Raw genomic sequence first — 20,868 nt, 5'->3', positions numbered from 1 at the left:
AAGAAGGGTGGGTGCTGAATTCCACTATTTTTACGACATGTCGTACTAGTACGCACTACCACCACCACTCGTTTGGTTGGATATAATATGGCTTGAACTACTAGTGCTTCAACAAAAGATAAACAATGCCGGCATTGCCACACTACTTTCATGCATGCAAACATGTATGCTTCAACCAGAGATGCATCACCATACAATCCTCCGGCGGCAACTGGAAAGAAAGGCCTCTGGCAGACCAATTTGCACCGCTAGAGTCCGGCTTTAGGCGGCGGCTTCTTGTTGGTTTAGGGTCAGCTTCGTTGGTTGTCCTTGGTGCCAATTTTGTAGGAACCACGAGTTTTCTTCTGGGGTTGTCGCCAGAAAGTAGTAGGAGTCTTAAGCTGGATGTGCTTTATCCAATAGGAGGGTACAGCAGGTGCATTGACACAAATGAAGGATTTGGTTAGTGTTGTCTTATTATTATTATATCAGGTTTAATATAATTTGTGTTAGATAAATTTGCTGAACTTATTCTTATTCGTTGCATATATTGGACATGACAGAATTTATATACCCAGCAAGTTGGGTTGGAGATCAAACACTACTATATCGAGCAGCTGAGAAAAAGGAATTTGAAAGATCACTTGACCCTCCTCCTTTGAACATTAATACCAAGTCCAGGGCTGATACTGGACGCCGTGGAAATGTTAGTGAACCTGTCGTGGCATTCGGCCCGCCGGCCAGTACGGGCGAACTCAACGTTAGTGTCATTGTGTCCCCAGTTCCTCTTGATTTCAAGTAAGCAAGTGAATAAAATTTATGGCAAACCATAAAAGTCTCAACATGTTAAAGCAAGTACCTTTGTTCGTGTAGAATTGAAGCATTCGGAGGACCAAAAGAGGTAGGGGAAGCGGTGGTTAGGACTGTCGCGGGATCTGGCAAGCGCCCTGATGTGAGGGGAACTTTGATAAGAACAAATTTGAGAGAAGATAGTTTAAAAAATATCAAGTACTATGAGCTTGAATTCAGAGTTGAGAGCCCCTTGTTTCATCGGCATAACATCGCCGTCTGCTGTGCTCGTGGTGGTCGGTTATTTACTCTTAATGCTCAGGCACCAGAATCAGCATGGCCGGAGGTGAAGTCCGACTTCCATAGAATCGCAGAATCATTTAGTCTCACCTCTTGAGATCAAAGGCCTGCCTATAATAAGGTTTTGTTTCTGGGTGTACTTTAGTTTTGTACAATGATACAGAGACCATTGGAATATCAAAATACACAAAAGAAACGTCTGGAACCAATCAAATGCCTTAAGAGCATAATTTACTATCGCTTTTTCATTAACTAATGGAACAAAGGCTACAATGTTGTTCACGGTATGAGGCATTAGCAAATAAAATCAGACAGCTTAAAATTGTGACTCCTGTCTGTGCAGGAAGTTACAATATTGAACCTAGAACATTTTATACATTGAAAACTCATCAAGGCATTTAGTCACCCCCTCTAATGAAATTTCCTTTCTCTAAATCAGATATACTTGGATAGATTCAAGTACAAGTGATCTGTCTTCGCTTAGTCATTTTCTCCAAATTCTCGGAAACTGCTGCAGTCAAATTTGGATCTTCAAATCCAAGCTCTGCACCGAATCTGCACCAGAAGAACCAAAAGGCCTTACATATTTACATAAAGCAAAGCAAAGACTGGAAGGTTGGAGTGGTGAATATACAGAGCTTGATGCCACTGGAACACAATGCAAGTGGCCAAAGTTCTTTTTTATAGTTTTCTTTTTCCTAATAGAAATTGAAGGAACAAGAATGCTGAAATACAAACAAAGAATATGATGTTCGATTTGCTTACTTTGGATCAAGTACCAATTTCTGAATCTCCTTAATAGCTGAACTTGCCGCATAAAGTGATATCTTTCCTACCTGCGTTGCGTTAGAACCCAATCAAATATTCAGAATAATACAAACAAAATAAATAAGTCCTAGATTAGGCCATTAGACAAGATGGGAGCACAACATTTCTAGAATTAATAGAATATAATAAGGAAAAAGAAGGAAGGCACGGAATACTTCTAAGTAAAATTTCCCTTGTCCAACCTCCAACACTTGCAGCTTTGCTTCATGGTCATTTGGAAGACAGCGGATTTCATCAGCTAGTCTTACAGCCTCACCGAGACTTTCAGGAGATAAGAAATCAAGACCCAGCTGAACAGTTGACTGAAAAAGATAAATACATAAAGATTAAATGAATTTATTAAATTACAATGGTAGCCCCCACACAAGAAATAATACTAACCCAAGCTTTGAATAAATTACTCTGTCAAGTTAATCTGAACCCTTCACATTTTCATTGGATTTTCCGGAATTTTCACTTCAAAAATATTAATTTAGCCACAAAGCAAACTACCTGAAGATTCCTGACTTGAAAAGGGCATCCAGCAGGGATAAAAACAGCTTGCCCCAAATTCTGTTCAAAGGACCATGGCTCAATTCCTGATATTAAAAAGAAAAAAAAACCAAAAAAGCTCAGACTTAACCTGAATGCTGAAAAGCCTCAACTGAGTAGTGACTAAACAACTACAGCTTTGCTTATAGACATTTTAGGAGTCCTGCTAATTAAACCAAAATGGTACACTAGAAATCGACACAGTGTGTTGATGCTCTAGCTACTTAGTGATGAGGTGTGATGGATGATGGATGAAGGTGAGGACAAGCATGTGTGTAAAGACTATCACCCTAACATTTTTCCTAGGGATCATCTCAGTGGAAAATGTGAGTAGGAGTTCTAAAGATCAAATATAATTTCTTAGAAAATAAGGAGGCGGGGGGAAAGAGGAATGTGAATTGGAGTCAGGGCTACTCAGACCATTGTCTCCACACAAGATAATTAAGAGGAGAAGTGTTAGTCATCCTTACCAAATTCTTCCTTCAGTTTTCTTTTATGATACCCATTCAGGAACAATGTTCCATCATAAAGGGGCCACGTTACCTGAAATCCAAAATGTAGGATCAGCTATGAGCATGAAATGTGAGCCAACTATGCTGATTCAACTGAGGAAAGGTAGGTAATGATATTTATGAGATAAACTTACAAAATTATCTGTTTCACTGTTGAGCTTCCCAAATTCTTTCCAATGCATTCTCAGATACTCAGTCAACTTTGGAACATCCTTTCGACGGAAAACATCCCAAAGAACTCCCATATGAGTTTTTTCAGAGACATCTCCACCCTCTCTTTCTGACAGTTCACAACTTCTGGTGTCCCCTTCAACAGTTGGAGTAGTTTCATGCCCATGATCTGCCACACTCTCATCTTTATCTGTATCCGACCTTGCCCCATAATCATTCTCAACACTCTGACTAAGAAGTGATAGATCAGGATTCGTATCTTCTCCCAAACCCATTTTCAGATCCCCAGGTGATTCTTTAACTTCAGATTCCTTCAAGGATTTTTGTGTGCTCTCAATCTTTGTCTTCTGCAAACCTTTTGGCTTCACCTCACATGCATGCACCAGCAGATATACCTGACCATAGCAGCTCAACAGGTGAAGATATATTTATTTGATACAGACGAAATATTAGTTCATGAAACATGGAAACCAAATATTCATCTATAATTCCATATCAAAATGTTCCAACTCCAAAGATGCAAAATTGATAAGTTTAATCCTTAATATAATGTTGCACCTAAAATTATCCACAAATTGCATACTATTTGGTAAAAGTTCTGACATGGATACACATAGTATGAGAGAGAAAAAATGCATTTCACTCTATGTGTTTGACTCCTTCAATACTCATGGAAACGTTATCACTGTTCATGTTTATTCAATCGTCCTACATCAAAATAATGATTACAAACCAGTCATGATTGCTAAGCAAAAACAATAGGGTAACTACAATAGACTAAGCAATTCTCAACTATCAACATCAATGACCAGAAATCAACAAGAACAGAGAACAACTAACCATGTCACGCATATTGAAATGGAGATTGGTCACTGGAGTTGCCTCCACTAAGTTCCTCATAGGTCCCATAAGACATAAAAATCTTAGGTCCAACGTCATTTTGCAAAGAATAGTGAGGCAATTTTGCAGCAACATTTAAAAGACCAAACTTGGAGTGAATATACTCAAGTAAAGGCAGTTTGCTGATAAATTCAGGTCTCTGATATAATAAGAACTCTTCAGATGCGCTGGGAGAAGGCCAGTCCTTTAATTTCAACATTTCTGGGCAACCATTTTCATTAATTCGTCCCTCGGAGTACCCTTTGATGAATTGACCAAGTTCAACATCGACCTGCCATCATGTCAAACCGCAGAGGTATATTTTAGGATTATTATAAAATACAATCCAAATCAACTACATCATTCATTAGAACAAGAATTGGTTGTAAAATGCTGATACATAATTGAAGGACTTGGAGCGAACCTCAGACCAGTCAAAGCAATCTATGGCCTTCACCATTCTGTCCTCATCCTTCAATTTCTCATCTGCTGTATCCCGAATCCCTCTCCATATAACCATTGGATCCCAGCTTGAAATTGATGAGCTATCAAACACCTGCTTAACAATGATGGGCTCACCCCTGAGCCAATGCCTTTTAAAATGGTCAATTCCATCAGATTTAAGATCTTCATATGAAGGGCAGTACAAAAAATTATTGTTGTCCTCTCTATGAGCATACTGGCAAATTCTTGGATCATCATGCCCAAAATTCTCTACGCTGACAGCATCATTAACCCTACAGCCACTGACCATCTCCTCTGCATTTTTGACAAGTTTTGCAACCCAGTTCATCTTAAAGATGCGGCTTAAATTCAACGATGAATAACCACAGCCACCACACTCCTTTGGAGGGCAAGGAATACTTCCATCACTGTTGGCTTTCCAGTCAGAAAACTTGTCAGATAAATTTAGTCTAACTTTAGACAGTTTTGGTTGCTGCAACTTGGTTTCTTTTTCTTGACTTTTCTCACTAATCTGGTTATCTTCCACTTCTCCTTCAACGCCAGGCATAGATGCTTCTCGAAGATCTCGACAACAGTTAAGGCATACATCATACGCACAATTGGAACAGTGCCAATGATAATCAATAATGGGAATCCTACAGAAATTGCTGCATGAAAACACGTCAAACGAAATGTTCTTTAGAACAGGCAGCACATATTTGTGACAGTACAGATCTGCAATAAACTGACCTCAGATTGCAGACAAGTCCTGAAAAAAAGTAATAACCTAAGAATCTACAGAAACATCAAAAGTTCCTTCAGTTTCAGGAGAATCTTTTTGAATCAGTTTAATTATGACAAACATGGCTGAACTCTGTACGACAACATGTGGGTAGGCCTGTCTGAATTTTGACATGGACAATTTAAAATATTTATTTGTTTATTATACTTTCTGGATATTCAGAACTTTATTATACAATATGAAGGGGTAAAATAATGAAAATACCAGCACATCTGCTCATCTGCATTCAATTTTGTCCGGACAAGATCTATATCAGTTCCTGCAAAATATATATAGACACATACAAAATGGTCAAACAATGTACAAATGACATGCAAATATATTGTATTCAAAGTACCACGAAGATATTAGAGCATCTTACCACGAAGCTTTTTTTCCAGCTCTACTTCAAAGCACTGTTCTTGATGGATTTGCTTAACTATAGGAAGTACTGAAGACAGCAAGCGGTGGAGATATTGCAACTTGTCTAGAACAGGGATCTCTCTTATCCTCACCTGCATGACAGAAACATCAGACTTACTCATTCACCATAAGCTGATTGTACGCTAGAAAATTAGCCATAAGTTTCTCAAAAGATTTAAACTTAACGATGTAACTTGTACAAGACTCTTTATATGAATTACCTTTACCAAATTATCTCTACGCAGGCACACTCTGCAATTACAAGTACCACGACATGCAGGACAAGACCTCTGAATATCTTCTAATGGGATGTCCGAGTACCTAACAGTTAAAGCATGAATACAAAATACGGACATGAAACTTAATTACTTAAACATATGTGTCTTTTTAAGGAGACTAAACCTCACCATGTTGAAATACAGCTGTCACAGTATCCTCTTCTATCACACCTGAGGCACCAAATGACTGTGTCTCTATCATTCCTCCGACACTGATGGCAAGTTTGGCCACCAGTTTCTTCTGAGGATTCTGAGCCTTCCTGCAATGCATTTGCCTCAGTATGAGAAAACATATGAGTAGAGATTATCCATTTCAAACTTTTATTTTCTAAATATACAGCTACACTGAAGATAAATGGACTACAGCTTTTGACCCAAGATTGCAATATATCTTTCACACAGAGTGAAAGGTATGCTTCAGTCCTGGCTCTTGAATCCCTACATTTTATGTTAATGTATGTTGACTTTTTAGGCACACTTCTCTTACAGAGTGTTATTACCCTGTACGGGAAGAAGCTCTATTTATCAACAAAAGCAACAATGACAGCAGCATCAGCAATAGTAATCATAATACTAAAAGATGCAGCTCAGACATTGCAAAACCAACATACCGATACTGTCATAGCATTAGCATCAAAACTCCTCTGTGGTCTGTTCCTGGATGATTCCAACGCAGAAACAGGTGGTGACTTATAAGACCTCCAACTTTCCTCATACTGCTCCAAGTCTCTCTCATCATTTGGTTTTGGAGCATTCCGCATGGATAAACCCCTCGTAGGTGGTGACTCAGGTGAATAGCGAAAATGATTTTTTGATACCTTCTCCATGTACTTTTTATCCTGTGATTTCATGCTTGCAAGCGGTACATCAAAATCATCACTCTTACTCTCCAAGTAAATTTCAGTTTCACCTAATGATTTCCTCTTGGCCTTTTTCAAATTAGCTCGCATTGCAGAATTAGCTGCTCTCTTCTTTGCCTGGATATAGTGTTTTTCACACACGGTTTTATCTGGCATAGACATGGCGGTACACCTCCACTGTTTTCCATCTGATCTCTTGCATCGCAAATCATCCGGAATCCCAACATTTTCCTCACCATTACCAGAACGTGGTTGATCCATTATAGTGAACTCTTAACACTTATTTGACACTGCTTCTTATGCTAGCAAGATACACCTGCAAACAAGCCCCTTAAAACTTAATGGCAAACATAATACAGAACAATGTAATGCCGTCAAAGAGTGACTCAGACTCCAAAGAATTAGAAAACCATAAACAATGAACAACCACCAACATTTGAGGCAGACTAGCTCGCAACGAGGTTCGTCAACTAACAGAGATATTAGCATTGCTGTAGTGGAAGCCATGGTGCCTAAGAACTCCAAAACAATAGGTTCCGTGAATTCTAGTACAATCTTTTAAATTGATGCCAGAGTATAATTAGAGGGGAAAAAGGCTATCTCCCTAGACCTTGAAGTTTTCTTTCGATCAATTTTAAAAAGCACCGTAAGCTATTAGCACATGCAAGTAGAATTGTGCGTTTGTTCTCAACGATACTCTAATACCCATTCGGATGCTATCAAACAATAAAATAAAAATACAACAAAAAAAGAAGAACTCAGTAGGAATCTGTGATCAAGCAAATAACCAGAGCAAATCAATAAATAACCTAGTTTCTTCTTACTTGAACGACAGAATTCTTTGAGCTCAAATTCCAAGCAAAAATCAGATCCATAGCAGGAGAATTTTCAGCATTAAGAACGTTTATATACACTTGTATGTGTATTTATAGAGAGAGACAGTACCTGGGGGCTGAAACTAGGGTTTCAATGAGACGGTAGTAACGAACGCAGTGAAGCAGAAACAACCAGCGTGCATAATTAACAAGAAATTGAATTTCAATGGGAGGAGACAGTGACAATCGCGCGCTCTCTGTATAAATAGTCGAAAACCAATTAGGCGGGCAGCCCTCTCTCTCTATCTCTGTTTGGCTCTAATTTCCTTTTAACCTTTATCTTCTCTTTTCTCTTTTTGCTCTTCCGGCTATTTTCCGACATCTGTGAAACTTAACCAGAAACTCAGAGCTCTTTATTTTTTATTTTTTTTAATTAAAAAGTTCAAACTGTTTTTTTTCCCCCAATTTTTATGATGAAATTCCACTCATTTATAAATAGGGGGTTTCATTAAAACACAAAAAATGAGAACTATTATAAAAAAATCAGTTGACTAAAATATGTTTGGGTTTTTTTATAAATACATATCTAGATATTTATATCTAAAATATCGACGAAATATTGAGGATATTATTGTTTTTTTCAAGTCAAGAATATTTTAGAACATATTCATACGCATATCGTATAAATATCGATAATATTGGAAAATATCGATGTCGATAATTTATCTCACACTTCAGAATATTTGGCCAAAATATCGCTTTATAATATTGAGATGATGAAGACAATGAAAAATTTGAGGAGTTATTTACACTTACACCCCTGAAGTTTTTTGTATTTTCACAAAACTCCCTCATGTCTCAAAAATTACATTGAGGTTTCAGTTTGTTTTCACAAACATTTTCGTGATTGTTTGTCCAAAAATTGATGATTTTATTAAGAAAAAAATTATGAAAATGACAAAATTAACTTCAATGAAATATATGCAATCTAACTCAAATGCCAACTTTGTCATTTGGAGAATTTTTTTTATATAAAATCATCAATCTTTGGATGAAAAATCAATGAAAATGAGTTTTGTGAAAACAATTTAAAACCTCAGGGGATGTTTTTATAATTTATAAAACCTCAAGGAGTTACGTGAAAAAACTAAAAATCTCAATAGGTGTTAGTGTAAATAACTCAAATTTGAACTTTATAGGAACTCTATGTGGTACTAAGTCACTCATGTATCTTACCATGCAATGTATAAAGTGTAAAATATTGTAGTAAATCATTATAAATAAATAATTATGGTGTGTTTAATATTCTTTCATTAATCATTGCATATTTTCTACACTCGCAGTGTTTGTCAGCTCGCTATATAATCAACTTAAATTAGTTAAACCTATCATGCAATACATTTCCTTCCAATTTTTTGTGATAAAGTAATAGATAATTGACTAAATAAACATCCTCCAAAATTTCAAGAAAAATTTTAATATCTCGATATTTCCATAGAAAGGTTAATTTTGGTCACTGAGGTTTAGCTTGGAATCAATTTTAGTCACCGTGATTTCAATTTTCCCGATTTCGTCAATACTTGCAATTGTTAACAAATCAGGTCCAAGCCTTCGATTATGTCAGTTTGATAGGCACTTTATTGTCTTAAAAATTAAACAAAATTTTGAAATCAAATATATAAAATTAAAAAAGGCAAAAGGCAAAAATGGAGTCCACCCCAACAATCCCTTCTAACATAGAAGAACCATTCTTACAATGCAACCAAACGACCACCCACCATCCTTGCCACCACCCCGACCACCTATGATCCATCATCCTCAATTCCAAGTGCCAAATCAAGGTTTCAAATTTCAATTATCCAATCCATGAAGAAGGTATTGCAATTCGCATGTATAGATACAAAAATTTAAAATGGGAGAGTGTGTTTGCTGGAATCTATTGTGGGTGCTAAAGAAATTAATGATTGAGCCCACCCTCATCAATGCCTTGAGATGAGAAGTCTTTACACCAACTACCTTCATTAATGCTTGGATAGGAAGTCATGCACCTATAACTACAACATGTTGGAAGTCACACCTAAAGCTAATTCAAATCAGTTCCCCCTTCCCAAACTAATTCTTAACCCCCTAAAACAGCTCACAAGCTTCCCAACATAATCATGGGAACTAAAAACACATGAAAACCAAGCCAAAAACGTTTGGAAAAATTTCCATCAAAAAAAAACGACCAGTCGATATGGAGACTCGATCAGTCGGTTTGAGAACAACAAGCAATCCTGAGCTTTGTGTCAAAAAACGACCGATCGTTCAGCTCGACCGGTCGACTCCTTCAGATTTTTGCTCATCTCTTACTCTAGCAGCTACGCACGAATTCCACCTTTCTTACATCCTTTTGGCGAGCCAAATTTCAACACAGAGGTCCTCCATACAACTACAATGTTGAGTTTACCTACAGTCATCTTGGCTTTTAGTTATAATCACTTTATTAAAATTGTCAACAATGTGAATATGCATATTTCAAAATATGAGTAGTGAATTTAGTAAGTGGATCATGTAGGAGTAGAACATTCTCCTAACCTTCAATTTGAATGTTAAAATGTGGGCATCCCCATATTTTTATTATAGAGAAATAAAAACAATCACAATCAGAAACCACGAGGGCGCTCAAGCCCAAACAAATCAAAATAAAAAGGAAATGAAAAGTTCAGCCTCAGACCATGCTCCCACAAATGGGACGAGGAAAGGTCATTGCCTAAATCAGTGACAGCATCCGTAGTAAATTAGTCTATCTAAAGACATGATTAAAAGAAACTTCTTCACAAGACGAAGCCAGCATCCAAATATCTTGAACTAACATCATAATACACCAAGGAATAGGGCTTGTTGATGCAATCAATAAAGAGTTTATAGTCTTCTTCCACAAAAACCTTAAGTCAACCATTATGGACTGCATGTGCAAGGATGTCTCGCAAGGTAAGACATTTTGCAACAGTTATAGAGGCTTGACCAACACTTTTAGCATTTGCTAGCAACACATGCTCATTCAAATCTCGAACAATAAACCTAGTAGCAGCCTTATTATAGCGAACATAACCATCAAAAGTAATTTTAACCCAGTTCATAGGAGGAGGCTCCAATTTAATGTCATTCACGCACTACAATCTAGAGGAAGACTTGAAATTTAGTTTCTAGTAGTCCATACCAATTTGACCAACAACATTTAGAACCCTCATGGGATGTGGAGAAACATTTTGGAAAACACATTTGTTTCAAGCATCCCAAATTTTCTAGAATATTAGTAAGGCTTTAGTGAAAGTGTCCGAGCCGTCGCCAATAGACTTACTGTGGTTTCCATTAGGTCATTATCAATCAATTTTTTACTGCAACTATATATTTATTGTGATAGGGGGTGAGCGAAGAGACAAAAGCTTTGAAAGAGCTAAGAGATAAGTTACAGCGGATGGTCGTGGAGCTTCACGTTGTTGAACAACAAAGCTTCTGGGAAAGCTATGGCTTCAAAATCGTGGTGTTCATGTCCATGTCCATGTTGATCTTGGTGGTGTTCTCAAAGTGATGAAATAGTTGCACACTATCGAGCTGTTATGTAGAAAAAACATATGAATCTTTAGTGTATGAAATTGTAGAGATACCATATTTGCAAACAATGTTGTAGTGGATATTTATTACATCTTTTGATCGCTTTGGTGGATAATAAACTGTCTCATACATCCGTAAATATGGATGTATTAGCATGTTACATGTGTACTTAAAGCAATTTGGCCACACTAACCAACTGTTGTTACTGGGAATGCATTTCAACCACTACTTGACAAGGGGCAAGGCATGTAAGTGTTCATATATAACCCATTTTGAACAAACAACTAAAACTTTCTATAGCCCACATACCATATATATGTAAAGGTAAAGCATAATGAATTGCAACATGAGATGAACTAAATAACAACGTTACCGATTAACTACAATATCACTGACCGAATCAAAAGCATCTATAGAAATATAAAATTCCCATTATCATGAACCAACTACCCAAGTAGCCATCTTTGATTTGGTGAAACTTAATTGTATTGTGGCATGAAGAATAATATTATATCGATCAAACTTAATTATATAAAATTGTTATTATTTGTATGTTCATTTAGAGGTGTTGATTTGCCAATAATACCCCTTGAGTATATCCCCAAATTTAGCCCTAAATATACAATTGGGCTGTACATTTGTGCTTAATAGGCCACTTGACAAAGACTACCTGATCTTTAAGGCGTAGAGCCTTCTTCAAAATGGAGTTCTACTTGTTAGCATACAAGGGTTGGGTCCCAAATCTTACATATATGTGCAAAATAAGGTTTTTGCAACCATAAGTTGGGAATCAAAGATGATGTTCAATTAATGAATGAGCAAATACGACTACGAGCTGTGCTTGAGTTAGAGAAACAATTGCTTCCAATACTTGAAACATAGACAAGGAGAATTCAACGCGCTCTTAGAATTAGTAGAGGGGAAGTTGCAGGAGCTGTTGCTGTTGAAGGAAGAGGAGAAGGATGAGCTATTGTCTCCCATGGTTCGAGAAGGAAGAGGAAGAAGATAATCTCGCCATGGAAATTAGGGAATTGCTTAAGTGATGCAGGAACATGTGAAGGAAGACGACCCACAAGGACCTCATGCCCCCAACTAAGTAATTTGGTATCTTTTGATAATCTGATGCCGCTAAACCTTATCTGTATTTGATATTTGTCCCTTTCACTCTGCCTATTGTGACTTATCCCAATTAATTGGCTTAAGGACATTCAAATTCCCTACTAGTAAATGTTTTGCACCATTGCAATGCTGACCACATCTAGAAATTTGTGGATGGAATTAAGGAAACACAAAGCTATGAAGCGAAGTAGCAACACAACCCAATGAAAAATAATCATGAATTACATGATAAGGCAAAGAAAGAGTGAGCTCCAAAAAGAAAAAATAATAATTTTATTAATTGTAACATCAAAACACAATACATTTATACAAGTGTATCAAACGAACTGAGTCTGTCCGAATATGATCTGATTACACTATCTAACAAGTAAATACTAATATATTTTATACTGAAAAGTCAACCACATGTATTGTTAATGAGTTTTTAGTTAAGGATTTGATAATGCCATTGGTTGGGTAGCTTTGGGTTTACATCGAGCAAAGGTGGGATTAGTTCAGAGGTTATTTCGAATGGATAGGTATCATTTAGAGATGGCCAAGGTGACAGTTAAATAAAGTTGTGATTGTGTGATTGCACTATCTAAACTAAGGATGCACGTTCATCATTTTAGGTTTCACAATGCCATCCTCTCAAATTGAAACTTATGATTTACTTTATATGGAATAAATTTCATGCCATACAAAACTAGGAATCTTTGTTTAAGCTTGCATGTTATGAGAGTAATTGTATGTTGATGCTTTTATTGTTATGTTGCCTCTTGGGATGCAAATACAATTTCATTACTTATATTCAATTCAATCATAAATGAGTTATAGAAAGTATAGAGTTGACATACAAAATTTTCACAAAATTTAGATACTAAAAAATCGATTGGTCAGGTTAAAGTCGATCATCCTTAAATTTATTGGTATAGAGAAATGCAAACTTTTGTCTTAATTACGAGAGTGTATGACTAATGTATCTCTTTGTTGTTGTTGAATACAAACGATAGTCTAAACTACAATTGAAGTGAGATTTCTTACACACACTATCAAAGTGTAATGAATTCGAAGATGAGATTAATAGTCTGCAAGTCAAGGCATTTTTTAATTGAGCTAGACATGTTGACCTAATGTATCTAATTTATAATTTAATGTTCAACATATATTTATGTGGTCTTATTACGATGATCAGTTAATAAGATTGTAATTTTTTTTGTGAATAAACATTTCAAGTTAGTGACTAGTTATGAGATACCATTATTTAATCAGGTTAAGTGAAAATTTTCCATTAGTAATTGGTCCCAAGCTAACTAATACTGCCCAAACATCACCAAGTAGTAAAATGAGCACCACCTTTATACCCCAAAGTCGCACCCGTGCCCGACTTACCAGAAAATCAAATGCCAAGAAAACCAAGGGAACTAAGGAAAAAGAAAAGAAAAAAAAGATTTGAGCCCACATTCTATAAATCACACCGTAAACAAACAATCACTTCCTTCACTTGTACTTCTCAAATCCCAACCCACATAACTAATTAAAATCCCCCGAAAAATTGAAACCCCAGAAATACGTTTCTCTTTCTCTTTACAAAACAGGCGTAAATAGACCCGTACCAGAGAGAAAGAGAGAGAGAGAGAAGAAAATGGCTATGGCTCGGGCGAGCTCGGGGCTCCAATACCCCGAGCGGTTTTACGCGGCGGCCTCGTACGCTGGCTTTGACGGATCTCCTCGTTCCTCCTCCAAAGCCGTCCGCTCCAAGTTCAACTCTGAGTCCGCTCTCATACTCTATGCTTTGTACCAGCAGGTACCTCCATCCACTGCCTCCTCGATCCCATTCTTCTCACTAATTTCTTTCTACTTCATTTCTGGTCTGGAAATTGGTCTCAATCATAAATCCTCGATTCTCGATCGCATTGCCAGTACAAATGTCAATTCTGCGGTTCATCGTCTTTTTTCACTCTGGAACAACATTTGCGATGTTCATATTTTCTATTTGCAATCGTTTTGTTTTGTAATTTTTGATTGGATTTCGGTGAAACGGTGTGGTTGATTTGCGTTTTGACATGGTTTTGATTAGTGATGTGGTTGTTGATTTTGCTTGTTCGGTAGTGTGTTCGATTTTTGCGTTGATTCTTTCGTGTTTACGTTGTGTAATTATATGCAACTTAGATTGAATCAGGTAGATCTGGCATATCGAAATCCAGATTTGTACATTTAGGATGTTGATCTAAAACTTAAATTGAAATCTCTGTATATATGCAATCATATCTGTATGTATGTGTAATGTGCTATTGTACTCGTCTAATTGTTTTTACGATTGCAATTCCAGGCTACAGTAGGGCCTTGCAACACACCTGAACCTAGTGCTTGGAATGCTGTTGAGAAAAGCAAATGGAGCAGGTATGCTTATATTTACAACTTTCTCTCGTTCTCTCATTTTATGATGGCATACATGTGCCAGTGTTTGTGCGTCTGGGAATGTGTATGTTTATATGCACCATCATGCACTTATTCGTACTATATTGAGTTTTTTTTTTCTTTCTAAAAATTTAATGGCGTTCTGCATATACGATTTGCAGCTGGAAGAAGCTTGCAGACATGGCTTCAACTGAAGCAATGCGTCTTTTTGTGAAAATATTAGAGGTGTGGGCAATAAGATTTCCAGGTCCATGTTTTTGTCGTGTGACCAAGAACCTTCACTAATTTATCTTGGTTTGCACTATTTTTTGAGTAGGAAGAAGATCCAGGTTGGTATTCAAGAGCATCAAACTTTGTTTCAGATCCTGTGGTAGATGTACAAATGAATGTGAGTAATCTGGAAGTTGTTTCTATAATTTTGTATTTTCTTTCCCTGTCTATTGCCAACTGATCAGGAATTAGACACAAGAGAGGTGTTTGTAGTTACACTCCTACTAATCCATTAGTCACCAAGCTTGGGTCCACTCCTACTATCATCGTCCAAATATATGTTCTATGTTCTACCCTTTCTTTCGCTTTTCGATCTATATTTTCGTCTCCTCGATCTCTTACTCTTCTATCATTGTTTGGATGCTTAATCACCACGGGCTAACTTTGGTAATCAGAGCCTGTTTGCTCCGTGTTTGTTGCACTACGCTCACATTACTTAATTTAATAAGTTATGACTGTTGGTAGGAATCCCACATAAGTTCCTTTTTTAACATCTGAAAAGATCAGTAATGGTGTAGAGTCTGATATCAATACCTTAATTCTGCAAATCTTTTAGAGACTTTATTCTTTGGCCTTACAATGAGCATGCGACTCTTCCTCATTCTTTTGTTCTTACCCAGTGCTTTTCTCTGTGCGTATGTGTGATTTTTGGTTGGTTATAGCAAAGTTCAAATGTTCACCCAGTTGTCGAGAATGGGAACCCTTTCCCTGAGACCAAGACAATCTCCACTGTCTCCAAACGCTCATGGACTGAGGAATCATAGAAAAGATGTAATGGTGTAAGCTGATATCAGGAGACTAAAGATGCGACTTGTCTCCCAGTGATGTGTGATTTTTGGCAAAGTTCAAATGGTTCAATGGGAACCCTTTCCCTGGTCTCCACTGAAAATGGGAGCATTAAGCTGATCTCTGAAGGCTTTGGTTCAATTGCAATGGATTGCACCTCCAATATCTGGCCATCGTCCAAAATCCCGATATGAGGTATTTGGATTTCTGTATTTTCATTTTCTTTATCTTCTTTGCCTTCTTCTTTTTGAGCAATGTGTTCTCACGATTTCAGCATGGAGCAGCAGTTATTCAAGACAAGATGTACATATATGGTGGAAACCACAATGGTCGCTACCTAAATGATCTCCATGTAAGCAACTTATTTGCATGTACACGCCTATAAACATTTGAAAATCATAAGTATTCTACATTGGACAGTTTTCCAAGTCTTACTATAATAGTGGTGTAAATTTTTTGGAGTGTTTGCTATGATTCTTATATATTGGTATACTGAATGATACATTACGCATCTGAAGAAGAAAAAGGGAACAAGTTTCTGAGTTGGATTATTTAGCTTGTGTAGGTGGGTTCCACGTGGTACTCTTGTAATATTCATTCTTCATTTGTGAAGAAAAGTGTCTTTGGATATATAAGTGTTCTTAATGATTGTAAGCTCTATGGTTGTGGTGCTTCCTTTGTATTGTTATAAGTTTATATTCGAACTTGATGTTCTGTATACTTGAATTTACATGGTTGTAATTACATTTTCTTGTTCTCACATATTCGAAGTACAATACAGGCCTTGGATTTGAGGAGTTGGAGTTGGTCAAAGATTGAGGCCAAAGCTGGGGCTGAGTCACTAGAGTCACCATCTCCTGTAACAGTAACCGCACGTGCTGGTCATTCCTTGGTTAGTATAATTTGATTAATATTATAATCAAGGCTCTATTCCAAAGATACACTTTTGGACAATATCCATCTCTTTCTGCTGAATTTTCGTTCAATGATTCAGATACCCACAGTAATGTGCAATCATTTCTCTGTTTCTGTAGATATCATGGGAGAATAAACTTATTTCAATTGCTGGACATACAAAGGATCCTTCTGATTCTATTGAGGGTACGAATTATTATCTTAGTGTCCTTTGGTTTTCTGATGGTTTGAAACTTTGGATGATATCTTTATCTTTCTGCTTTAATCAGTTCCCAATAGAACCTCTGTTTCGATTCAGTTCAAGCTTTTTAAGGCTGATCCTTTTGATTATTGAATATGTGATATCCAAGTAGAAAGAAAACTCATTTTTACAGTCATGCAGGCTTATTATTTTGCCTCTTTTTATTTTATTTTATATTTGTTTAAAACATTGATGCTTTTACTGTTTTCTTGAACTTTCTTTTTTCTTTTCTCCCTGTTTTGGCATGGCAGTGAAGGCATTTGATCTACAAACTTGCACGTGGTCATTCTTAAAGACTTATGGAAAACCACCGGTATTTATTTATTTATTTATATTTATATTTTTGTGTGTGTATAAAATCTCATTGTAAAACACAATGGTGGGCTTGGAATTTGGAAATCAATATCCTTTCCTATTCATGTTTTACAGGCATCACGTGGGGGTCAATCTGTGTCCCTTGTTGGAGGTGGCTTGGTAATTTTTGGGGGACAAGATGCAAAGAGAACTCTCTTGAATGACCTGCATATTCTTGACCTAGAAACAATGACCTGGGATGAGATTGATGCCATGTAAGATATAACTGGCAACTTCAGAAGCACAAGCAATATTTATTTTTTAATTTTTTGGTTGTTTGAAAGAATTGGCAAATTTTGTTAACGGTTTTTTGCCTCTGATGAAAAGGGAAATTTTGTTGCTTTCTGAAAAAATTTGGCACATCTTTTTAATGGGTTGGGGTGGGGTAGGCTGGAAAATATTTGTTCAAGGCATATGCTTATGTGTGGATCGACCTTTGAGGTTAATATATTTCACTTTTTCACAGAGGGGTGCCCCCTTCTCCAAGGTCTGATCACACTGCTGCTGTTCATGCTGACCGCTACCTCCTTATCTTTGGTGGGGGTTCCCATGCCACTTGTTACAATGATCTGCATGTCCTTGATTTGCAAACTGTAAGATAACTACTCTACTCTAGAATTTTTGTTTCTTGTTTTTCAGTAAAACTATCACTCATGTCTTTCATATATTTGGAATGTATAGATGGAATGGTCAAGACCCACACAACAGGGTGAGATACCAACTGCACGGGCTGGACATGCAGGTGTAACAGTTGGGGAGAATTGGTTCATAGTTGGTGGTGGTGACAACAAGAGTGGTATGTATTGCTACTATTTTGGCATCTGGTTGGTTCTGGAATTCGTAGGTGTTGGTGGATCTACTTCTTAACTGGAATCCATTTTACTCCATGAAGTTAGGTATTTATCTCTTCATTTTGAATTTTTGCAGGGGCTTCAGAAACTGTTGTCCTAAATATGTCTACACTTGTTTGGTCTGTTGTAACTACTGTTGAAGGACGCATTCCTGTTGCTAGTGAGGTAATTTATTTTGGAAACTCTGTATAGTCAACTTAGCTTGAACGGCTTTGAGCTCTGTGCCTTAGTATTAATCATAAATCATGATGAGATGCCTGCATGAGGGGTTGGTAACATGGCCTTCTGTCAAGTGTGAGATTATTTCACTGCCAGCAGTTATGTAGTGGCACCGCTATCTGATTGTCTCCTATTTCAGGGACTAAGTTTGGCCGTAGGTTCTTACAATGGTGAAGATGTACTTGTATCATTTGGAGGGTACAATGGGCGTTACAACAATGAGGTGAGGATCAGACTCCAATATACTTGTGGCTTACTCTGCTCTTATTCTATGTTCTTGTTAAATTTGTTTCTTGATGTTAGGTTAACGTTCTTAAACCAAGCCACAAGTCAACCTTGCAATCAAAGATGATGGAAACTCCTGTGCCAGACAGTGTTTCTGCTGTGCTTAATGCCACAAATGGTACCAGAGATGTGGAGTCTGAGTTTGAAGCAGGGCAAGAAGGAAAAATTAGGGAAATCGTTATGGACAATGTTGAGTCAGATCTCATGGTATGTGACTTTGAAAAGCATGTAGAGATTTGGCCTTTGTTTTTATTTTATGTGGCACCCCCATCTGATTGTCATTAGAACTTCTTTTTCAACCTTATTTTTTATTTCCAGAAGTTATTTACTTTGTTAAAGTCGTCTATGGTTACCACTTTCTTAATGATCCAGTAGTTACCAGTGTCCGATAAATTTTATTGATCTTGTATTACTCTGCATCTCCGATTTTTCATGTGTTTTTGGCCACAATACTGAGTTTTAATGTTATTTTATTCACCCTTTTGCAGAAAGCAAGAGGCAAGAGTACCAATGAACATCTTATAGCAACCCTCAAAGCAGAGAAAGAAGAATTAGAATCATCACTAAGCAAGGAGAAAGTACAAACTCTCCAATTAAAGCAAGAGTTAGCAGAAGCAGAGACTCGAAACACTGACCTGTACAAGGTAACTATTATTACATGCATGCATGCATATACATAAAAAAGAGCTGGATATATTTTTGTTGCTTTTCGCAACTTTGTGTTAACAAGGAAATTATGACTGGAATCCGATCCTTTGTGATTGTGAATGGTGCTAATTTCTGGTTGGCTTCTCTTCATGCTGGAGACTAAATGGAGATTTTTTTATTGTCCACTGTTGGTGGTGATTATCAAATTTTTCAAGGGTACACATAATTCTTGTGTATTTTTCCTTTCTTAGGAATTGCCATTAATTTCCTTGCACTAACTTTGTAGGAGCTTCAATCTGTACGTGGCCAACTTGCATCTGAGCAGTCAAGATGTTTCAAACTTGAGGTATGTTCTTATCACTTGTTTCTCGGTTGATCTAGATGTTTCCTTTGCCAAACAAGATTTCTCGCACTTTCAGTTCAAATTTTTGTTGACCTTGTAATAGTTTCTGGGATGATCTGTGTGAAAAAATTGAGGTTCAGGAGGAAGGCGTTTAACCTTATGACTATTCATTTAAGCTGACCTTAGTGAGCAGTCCTGATTGTGATACGATCAGGCTGCCTCGAAACATTGGTCATAATCTGGGTTTTCTGCTAATTACTCTTTGAACCTGCAGGTTGAACTTGCAGAACTTCGACAGAAGCTGCAAACAATGGAGGCATTGCAGAAAGAACTTGAACTCCTCCAGCGACAAAAGGCTGCGTCCGAACAAGCAGCTTTGAATGCTAAAAGGCAGAGCTCAGGCGGCGTCTGGGGCTGGCTTGCTGGAACGCCTGGTAATGAAAAAGCGGACGATGCCTAAATAGCTGTCAAGGCCAAATGAATAGAGAAGAAGGGGGGGTGTTACATGATAGATTTGGTTCTCATTGAATTTTTTTTAACTCATTTTGATATATTTTTGTTATACTCAACCAAGTTCTTTCCTGTGATAGAAATAAGATATGAGGTTCTTACTGGCGAGAGAGGGAGAGGACCCCACTTGGGGTTTTTGCATGAATACATGTCTGCAATTTCAGTTATGTAGTTTCATGTCTGTGAGTGCTATATAATTCTTTTGGGTCACCAATTTTTGTTGGAGTTTGTATTCAAAGTGAATATATATATATTAAGTGAAGTGTAGATCTCATTGTTTATACTTTGTTGCCTTAATGGAATTACTTGATTGACCTCTCAAATTTATCATTCCTTGAGTTATTTGTGTGCTCAATGTAATTATTCTATTTTAATGGACTTATGTTTTTCATTTCATAATGTTGGAAGTAGGGGCGGGCATCAATCCAGGCTGAACTGCTTCGCGTAGATTAAAAATAAAAAATTGTTGAATTTTTTTATTTTTTCTCAAGGACCAGCTCTTTGTTATTTAATTCTTCATAACGCTCATGGAATGGAGGTCAAGGGCGCACACAATTTGTTGGCCGCACATTGTATGTACCAAATCTCAATCGCCGTGCAAAAAGGATGTAGTTCAAATAATTTCAGTTTTCCTTTTTCGCCCTCAGTGAAAGTGTTGCTATTTTCAGCTGTTACTTTACTCATCCACTCATGTTCCTACAAAACTTTTTACCATCGTTTTCGGCTAAATTACATGTAAA

General features: G+C 37.0%; 3 protein-coding genes across 3 annotated transcripts; 2 read left to right on the top strand and 1 right to left on the bottom strand.

The window, feature by feature from the left end:
• The first annotated feature begins 43 nt into the window (after positions 1-43).
• Positions 44-1,320, top strand: LOC103344582 (Photosystem II reaction center PsbP family protein). Its single transcript, XM_008248183.3, has 3 exons — positions 44-441; positions 543-777; positions 853-1,320. Exons 1-3 carry the CDS (start codon positions 126-128, stop codon positions 1,163-1,165), a joined length of 864 nt encoding a protein of 287 aa, XP_008246405.2. The 5' UTR covers positions 44-125; the 3' UTR covers positions 1,166-1,320.
• LOC103344581 (JmjC domain protein JMJ24) lies at positions 1,287-8,000 on the bottom strand. Its single transcript, XM_008248180.3, is given in 15 exon segments — positions 1,287-1,623; positions 1,834-1,904; positions 2,052-2,198; positions 2,389-2,474; positions 2,898-2,970; positions 3,074-3,505; positions 3,951-3,983; positions 3,985-4,281; positions 4,414-5,101; positions 5,440-5,494; positions 5,597-5,729; positions 5,859-5,958; positions 6,045-6,175; positions 6,527-7,091; positions 7,721-8,000. Coding segments are annotated over 14 exon segments (2,856 nt in total). The 5' UTR covers positions 7,037-7,091; positions 7,721-8,000; the 3' UTR covers positions 1,287-1,523.
• A 5,792-nt stretch (positions 8,001-13,792) lies between these two features.
• On the top strand, positions 13,793-20,451 carry ACBP4 (acyl-CoA binding protein 4). Its single transcript, XM_089051601.1, is given in 21 exon segments — positions 13,793-14,092; positions 14,618-14,688; positions 14,868-14,931; positions 15,023-15,094; positions 15,639-15,707; positions 15,709-15,747; positions 15,879-15,904; positions 15,906-15,957; positions 16,037-16,114; positions 16,544-16,654; positions 16,797-16,863; positions 17,170-17,231; positions 17,348-17,487; positions 17,739-17,865; positions 17,954-18,068; positions 18,200-18,288; positions 18,482-18,565; positions 18,646-18,834; positions 19,116-19,271; positions 19,562-19,621; positions 19,893-20,451. Coding segments are annotated over 21 exon segments (2,019 nt in total). The 5' UTR covers positions 13,793-13,930; the 3' UTR covers positions 20,079-20,451.
• Positions 20,452-20,868: the final 417 nt, after the last annotated feature.

Source organism: Prunus mume, linkage group LG1, assembly GCF_029339155.1.
Source record: "Prunus mume cultivar Tortuosa linkage group LG1, ASM2933915v1, whole genome shotgun sequence".
Lineage (NCBI taxonomy): Eukaryota > Viridiplantae > Streptophyta > Magnoliopsida > Rosales > Rosaceae > Prunus > Prunus mume.
The sequence above is the reverse complement of the archived record's forward strand: the minus strand, read 5'-3'. Positions and strand labels throughout refer to the sequence as shown.

Coding starts and splice junctions, on each gene's coding strand:
- LOC103344582 (XM_008248183.3), top strand. CDS start 126: ATGCCGGCATTGCCACACTACTTTCATGCATGCAAACATGTATGCTTC. Junction 442..542: donor TGACACAAATGAAGGATTTG/GTTAGTGTTGTC, acceptor TGGACATGACAG/AATTTATATACCCAGCAAGT. Junction 778..852: donor CCAGTTCCTCTTGATTTCAA/GTAAGCAAGTGA, acceptor TTGTTCGTGTAG/AATTGAAGCATTCGGAGGAC.